This window comes from Centruroides sculpturatus, unplaced genomic scaffold (assembly GCF_000671375.1).
Source record: "Centruroides sculpturatus isolate CEXI.00-Female unplaced genomic scaffold, Cexi_2.0 scaffold95, whole genome shotgun sequence".
In the NCBI taxonomy this organism is placed as follows: Eukaryota; Metazoa; Arthropoda; class Arachnida; order Scorpiones; family Buthidae; genus Centruroides; species Centruroides sculpturatus.
Window position 1 is genome coordinate 427916 of NW_019384621.1, and position 7618 is coordinate 435533.

Consider the following 7618-nt stretch of genomic DNA (forward strand, 5'->3'; position numbering starts at 1 on the left):
CAAATGTGAATCTCTGGTGCCTTTAAAGAGAGAACAATCAATTCTATTGCCTCTGTTCTTGACATGGGTTAATTTCTGGCACAGACTTTTTCCTTATCATCACATATCATACATCAAGCACTATGTTTTTCATAGCATTTCATTGTGTGATAACCCACATTTTTTGGCTAACAAGTTGATGAGGCATCTTTACTCTGCAAATTTTATAAGAAACATCTGATTCATTGCCAGCAATCACCTTTTTTAAGATATCTAGATCTTTAGCAGCTTCATTGATTGGTTCTTTGCTTATGAATGTGTGTTCCTCCCATTACCTTTTTGTTAAAATCCTCAAAATAATGCAAGACTAGATACACTACATTTTTAAGTCATGAAGAATGTGTACAGAGCCATTCAAAATTGTCAATGTCCAGCAAATAATCTACTGATTGCCTACAATCTTTTCTGACTTTACATACTTGAAATAATTTTATCATTTCTTGTCGGGGATTGTCTGTGTTGAGTCTTCTTTAAAATGCTTATTCCATTTGTAAACCTGTACATGAGATGTAGTGTCATTATCATATGCTTCTTTGATAAAAATTAAATTCAGTAATTACTGAAAACATTTTAAATCTGTTTAATATTGATTTGTTGCTAATGAGTGACATTTCAAAATTATTATGGCATCTAATATACTCTAATACTTTGATGTTTTATGTTCTAATTTGTCTGAATACAACCATCTACTGTGTCAAATAAGTACTTATCTGTATGTTTCTAAATTTAACACTTATATCGCCGGTGAGTTCTCCATTGAATGATCTAATGCCACATTTTTGTAGAATAAAGAAATGTTTCCATTGAAAGGGCACGTTTCATGATGGCTGGCTTAATTAAGGAGAAGACAACAATTGTGACTGTTTTGCTAAATAATTAAAGTAACTCACTTAACCATTACAGGTATACCTCAACTTATGTCGTTTCGAATTACATCGTTTCCGAGTATACGTCGTTTGTCAAAAAAGTATATGGAAAAATAAAAATCAAGTTTAAGTCATTATATTCAACTTTACGTCTGTCCGCCACAAATATTGAAGTCATAATATCACTAGAAAAGCATATAAAGCACATAAAATCATATTAAAATATATACATTTACAAGTATGTACTGTATTTACATACTTGTAAATCGTAAATTTAGATTACTTTTTTCTGTACTATATTAAAAACTAAAATTTATTTGTTTGTAAGCTTAAAATAGATCCTTATTAACCATATATTATTAAAAATGCATTAATAAATAAAATACAGAACCGGGAATGGTAATTTATGGTTTAGCCTAGTGACAAGTAGATTTGGAGACAAGTAAATTCAACTTACATCGCCTCTCCTGGAACCAATTACCGACGTAAGGCGAGGTATACCTGTATTTGAATAAATCCTTTTATTCAAATGAATCCTTCTCTGTATCATTTTCTTCTAAATTGGGTCTTTCTTTAATAATTTGAATGTCTTGAATATTTATATCATTGAGAAGACTTAAAGAGGGCCAAATTTTGGTTATAATCAATTTTGGACAAATTCATGGTCAATATTGAAATATTAAGTTTCTTCCAAAAACAAATTATCCAACATAATTGTGCAATCACATGTTTTATCATATACAGATCATTCATTAATCTGTCTACTATTACAGCATCCACAGCAAGAGCGAATCGATAGTTTCTATAAGTGAAATTTACTTGTTTCATGAATGCCGCCATGTTAGTTTGTTGAATACTCAACGGTCTTTCAGGTCATTGAGACCATTGAGCTCAACAGTAAAACAGTGCTGACATCATTAGTTTCAATGGAGAACTCAATGGTCCATTTAGAAACGTTGTTTTCTTGTCGTTGATTCAACCATTGAATATAGAAACGTACAGAATGTATATAAGAAAATGTTTGGATATGTACATGTGCTTACAAATTGCAGCTATTTTTAGTAGCATCAAAAGTTAAACTAAACTTTGAATCAACTGTATATTAAAAATTATTAATTTGTGCTCCTTGCTTAGTGTTATATTATAAATAACTTAACATTTGGAGACCAAGTTTGTTAAGTTTTCATCAAATTTTATATGGAAAACTAATACATTAGCTACAAAAATTGTTAAAATTATGATTCTTTTGTTATAACTATTATATTCACCTATGGATGTCACTTTTATTTTAAAGTTTATTGTATTTTCATTAAAAAATCTATACCATATTGCATCAAATATAGTTAAGTAGAAAAAATTTTATTGGATAATTAGCTTTTTATAATAGTTCCAAAGTTATAAAGGTTGTGTTATACAATTATTTTTCAGTTTGAATATCAGCAAGCTCAACTCGAAGCAGAAATTGAAAATTTATCTTGGAAAATAGAGAGAGCTGAAACTACCGATCGAGGAGTAAGTTTGAAAATTATTTTAGTAAATTAAAATATATTCTGTTAAATATTTTAAATATACATTAAGCAACAAATTACCCAGTAATTAGAAAATAAATTAATTTTCTGTAAACATTTTATTATTATGACAATAATTAATTAAAAATATTCATTTTTATTTCAATATATTTTTTTTTCCACAATCTGAGTTTCATTCAGATTGTCGTGTATGGTCATTTTGTGAAACAGTTCAAATGAAGCTCTTCCTTGTGACTGACTTTTGCCTTTTCAAGCTAATTGTGAAAATACAGTGGGTGATCAGTTAACGAACATAATCCATTCCAAGACTATGTTCACTATCTGAATTCTTCATTAACCAATTATCAATTTACCAAAGACTTTCATGGGAATTTGATTAATTCGTTCTGGAGACCCACAAAATGAAATAATTATATACTTTCTTACTATGTTTATTTACATGTAATAACAAACTAAAAACAGTCTCTCCATTTTTTCAGGGATGGCACATCTTTGTTTCTCAGATGCAATTTTCATTACTCCTTTATCTGCTCAAGTCTTTTTGATTATATCTTTCTTAGCTAAGATTTATCTACTGTAGACCTGTTGAAGTTATCTGCCTACAATATCAGACATCTTCTGCCCACTTTCTACTTTGGCTATTATCTCTTGCTTAGTTTCTATAGTGAACACAGTTCTTGACACTCAACTCTTTTTGGGCCCCATAATAATACAGTTTAACCTGATTATAACGTCATCCATGGGACCGTCAATTTTTTGATGTTATAACCAAGTGTTGTTATCTGCAGGGTCATAATTTCAGTCCCATCAAAAGTACCAAGTGTGTTTAAGAATCTATTATAAAATCCATTCTAATTTAACATCGTACTTATTACCATAAAATTATTTCTTAATGGTAATACAGTATACTGTATCTATTATGGTAATAGTAATTTATTATCATATGTATAAAAGTGCAAACTAAATGTTTAAATCAACTTTATTTACATTATTATGTCTAAGTTTACATTTGTGACCTTTCGGGTCGGCACCTCCTTGGTGCCCTGTCAGGATTGACACCACTGTGTTTAACGGAACACGGAAGCCGAGACGGCGATGACGTCACACCATCGCGCGAGCAGTCCCATACGTGGACAGACAGATTCTTAATGTTAGATCGAGAGACAACATGTGGAAGTGACTCAGATACACTTAACAATTAACAAGGGTTTATTTAAAAATAAATTGGATAAAGTGTTGTCGCGGAGAGAGAGTTCACATACGATTTGCAGAGTGATAAATACCTTTGGTAATAGATATCCCGGTTGGGACGTGTTGAATTGGAGAACAAGGTAATAGTTCTTCTTATAGCTTTTTCAGGATGTATCCAGGTGTGGAATATCCAGTCAAAATGTCCCTTTTGATTTATCCAGGCTCGATTGTGCACTAACACACACACACAAAAAAGGTTATCCTATGGACAACGGCTTCTTTCTCTCTGAGGACTAAAACGGTGACTAACTCTTTTCAGCCATCTCTGGTGATATTCACGGGTGATTTCGGCCGTGCAGAGGTTAATTAATAGTTTATGAGAAAGTGTCGTGTTGCTTTCGAGAAAATGTAACGGGAGACTTTCTCAGGTAGCTAAGAACAACAATTGTTGCATAATTCGCAAAATGTTATTATTAAAGACTATTTCTAATATAGGAATTTCTGCTATCTCACACATTGATGTACTTAGAAATTTCTTATAAAAGGTAATTTTTGAAATTCTTATTTGTCTTAAGTTTTGATAATGGCAGCACTTCTGATTTTGAGAATAATGTTGTATCAAAAGGTAACAAAAAGTTAAACTAATGTATGCCAATTAAAAAGACACAATAACAATATTCACTTAAAAAAGTCAGTTATTTTAGATTGATAAACAATTTTTAGGTGAAAAATGCCTACAATGTTAATTGGAAATAATGAATAACATGTATGATTTAGAAAATAAGTTTTCCGAGACCTGTAAAACTTTTTCAATAATCTTATTGCATTACACGCTTCCCTGGTTGACGGCACTTCATTTTCTCTGATGTTTCTTCTACATCTTCATCATCATTTTTTTTTCATCTGAAGATTTAATTTGCTCAACAATATCTGCATCTGTATAAAATAACAGGAGTGAGATAAACCATGTATAGATGCCTTTAAAGGCATCTATACATGGTTTTTGGAACAAGAACTTTACAGTTTTATACATAACCTTTTGTGCACTACACACTCTCCCCTACTTGCAATTGGACAGCATACATTTGTACATCCTTGTCCCTTTTTTGCATGCATGCATAAAATTTGTTTAATCTAAGGGAATATAGAATTCTCTTAAATCTGTCCAACATAAGTTGTTTAATTACCTCATAATTATCTACATCCTTAATTTGCCAATCTTTTCACACAAATTCATGTGCAATCCCAGTTAACTCTAATTGAGCCACTGCCAACATTTGAGCTTTTGTCCATGCTGCTAATTTTGCAATATTGGTCAGACTTAAAAAATTTGCCTATATGGGGACCATGTTGATCATCCGAATATGATGGTAGTAGTGGAACAAAACTCCCAATGTTCCCTAATACTGCTCTTGGATTTTCCTTGGCCTTTATTCTAACTTTTGCTTATTTTTACCTTATTTCAGACTTAGAAATAGTTATTTTAGAGCTATTTTACTTATTTAGACCAACGAAACCCTATCAGCACCTTAACTTCAGTAAAAACTCAAAATCGAATTACAACCTCTTGCAAAACTCAACTGTAGCCTTATCATCTTATCACTAAAGACCCCACTCCCTAGACACCATTACATGGGTTTAATTTTATCTTTGCAGGAAAAATTTTGCTGTTTAATTTTTTTCGACACTTTACAAAATTACTGGTTCCAATAATTTTGTGAAGTGATCTGTTGCTGTGCTTCTTTGAATATTCATTTTAAAACAAACAGTTCCAACAAGACACACATTTTACATGTGTGTTATTAGAAAAAATTTTAAAAACATAAAAATGTATTAAAAATAAATTTCATTATTAATTCTTTGTAATATTACATGACAAGCAATCCACTAAATCAGTAGATCCTGACATTAATTTAGAGTATGATAGGGTCAATAAAATCAAGTAATTTTAGGTTATTTTTTCAAAAATTACAATAATAGCAACATTTTTAGTTTTTATATTTAAAATACTGTAATAAAATTTTTAAATGATATAGTTTTGGCTGAAAATTATAAATTTTAATAAATAATTTTTATATATGTTATAAAAATTAATTGCAAGGTTTTAGCTGATAATATATATAAGATTCTATTGGAAGTAGAATGATATTCACTGGAGAGTATTCTTAAATATCTATAAAGATTAACAATACATGTATTCTGTTTCAACTAGCTAGATGGCCAGGCAATAATGTGTTAGACTTTATTACAAACTGCATAATCATAGTAATGTAAGTTGAAATATCATATAAATTCAGGTTATATTTATGTGTTGATATTACTAATGAGACTTGTCAATATAATAAGTATAAAATGGATAATTTGAGAAATTGTTCTTTGGAAGATAATGTACAGTTGAGAACAAACTATGCTTCTTAATTAACCTTACTCAATAAGAATTTCTTTTTCATTAAGTTTATAAGACAAATTGAAGTTAAATAAAATTATATTGATTTTTCAAATCAAACAAAGCTAAAAGAAATTTGTGATTTTTCAAACAATTTTCAACAGAAAAAAAATTTTTTTGGTGCAAAAAGAGTAAAAATAAAGAAATCAGATTGGCTCAAAGTAACCAAACCTACCTTCACTGTATGCACTCCAATATTCAAAACTAGCATGTGTTTGTATAGGACTGTAACTGTTATATTTAAAGGAGGGCATCCTTAAACTTTAACCCCTATTTTCTGACTAGAGTAGAATAGTTCACTAAAACCATATGCTTGAATTGCTCTATAATCCAAGGTCAAACCAGTCTTTGCTTACTAGTAGAAGAAACACTATTCTACTGAAAATGGAACATTTATTACAGTACTACTTTTTATTAGTCATGTTGAAAAGTATAAAAAGCAACCATTATTGGAAATAGGGTTATTTCTTGGGAGTTGTGAAAGTAATTTAGTTTGGTTTAGTGAAGTCTGGTAAAAGATTTGTTCATTTTATTGCATGAAAATTAACATTGTGATAAATTTTGCCATTATCCTGGTAAAATGCTATTATTTTATTGGTGATTATATTAATAAATCTTACATGGTGGATTTTATAATTTTTTTTTTTTTTTTTCTTTCTTTTAGGATTTAGAAAATCAAATGGATATTGCTGAGAAAAGAAGAACTACTTTGCTGAAAGACTTTCTGGTAGTCTGAGAACTTCTTATAACTATTCCGAAATGGAATGAACTATAAATCTGTTTATACTATCTGCCTCGGAAGATAGGTCGGGCATTCGGGTCATACCATCGGTCGGGCTCTATACTGTGGACTTGGTTGGTCAAAGTTTTTTTAAAATCTTGTAAAAGAGATTTGTTTGGAGGTGAAAATTACTGTCTGCTTCAGGAATGATCATTTTTTCATGCTTGTATAGAATTATGATAAAAGATTGTGCATTTTGTAATATTTATTAATTCTTCCAAAATAATTACTACTTGTAAATAAATTGATTTCCAGTCCACTTAAATAATTTTCTTTTTAAGCTGACATACCAAATGAATATTTGTCATTTAAAATCCAAATAACATTCTTACTCTAATTACTTTCAGCTGAAATTTAAAGGATTATTATTAATGATATTTATTATAAACACTTAGCAAACCTTAATTAAGAGGTAAAAATTGAATAAACATATTAATGTCTAGCAAAGATTTAAATGACTACTAACTAAACCTTACCAGAAATGCCATTAAATTACACTCTAATAATGCCAAAACAGGGGTAATTCACAATTGAAAGCTTTCTTAAGTGATTGTTTACTTTGTTATTCTGGGATCAATTAATTTTCCAAGCTAGGTCCTAATTAAGAATGATTGTCAGGAAAAAAGTTATTTTTTTCAGTTACACGTGGTCATTGGGAAAGTGAAAGCTGTACTACTGCTCTAAAAACTAATGTCCACTAGATGCAGAGTTATGGTGTAATAGAAAGGAATATGGCAGGACTACAACAAATTGTGCTCTCTAACAT

At 29.9% G+C, this 7618-nt stretch overlaps 1 protein-coding gene across 1 annotated transcript in view; it reads left to right on the top strand.

The window, feature by feature from the left end:
• LOC111625484 (potential E3 ubiquitin-protein ligase ariadne-2-like) overlaps nt 1-7117 on the top strand; it is a 63691-nt gene extending 56574 nt beyond the window's left edge. The window contains exons 11-12 of the mRNA XM_023368636.1: nt 2334-2417; nt 6736-7117. Coding sequence (XP_023224404.1) covers nt 2334-2417; nt 6736-6807 — 156 coding nt within the window. The 3' untranslated portion in view covers nt 6808-7117. The remainder of the gene's footprint in view (nt 1-2333; nt 2418-6735) is intronic.
• Nucleotides 7118-7618: the final 501 nt, after the last annotated feature.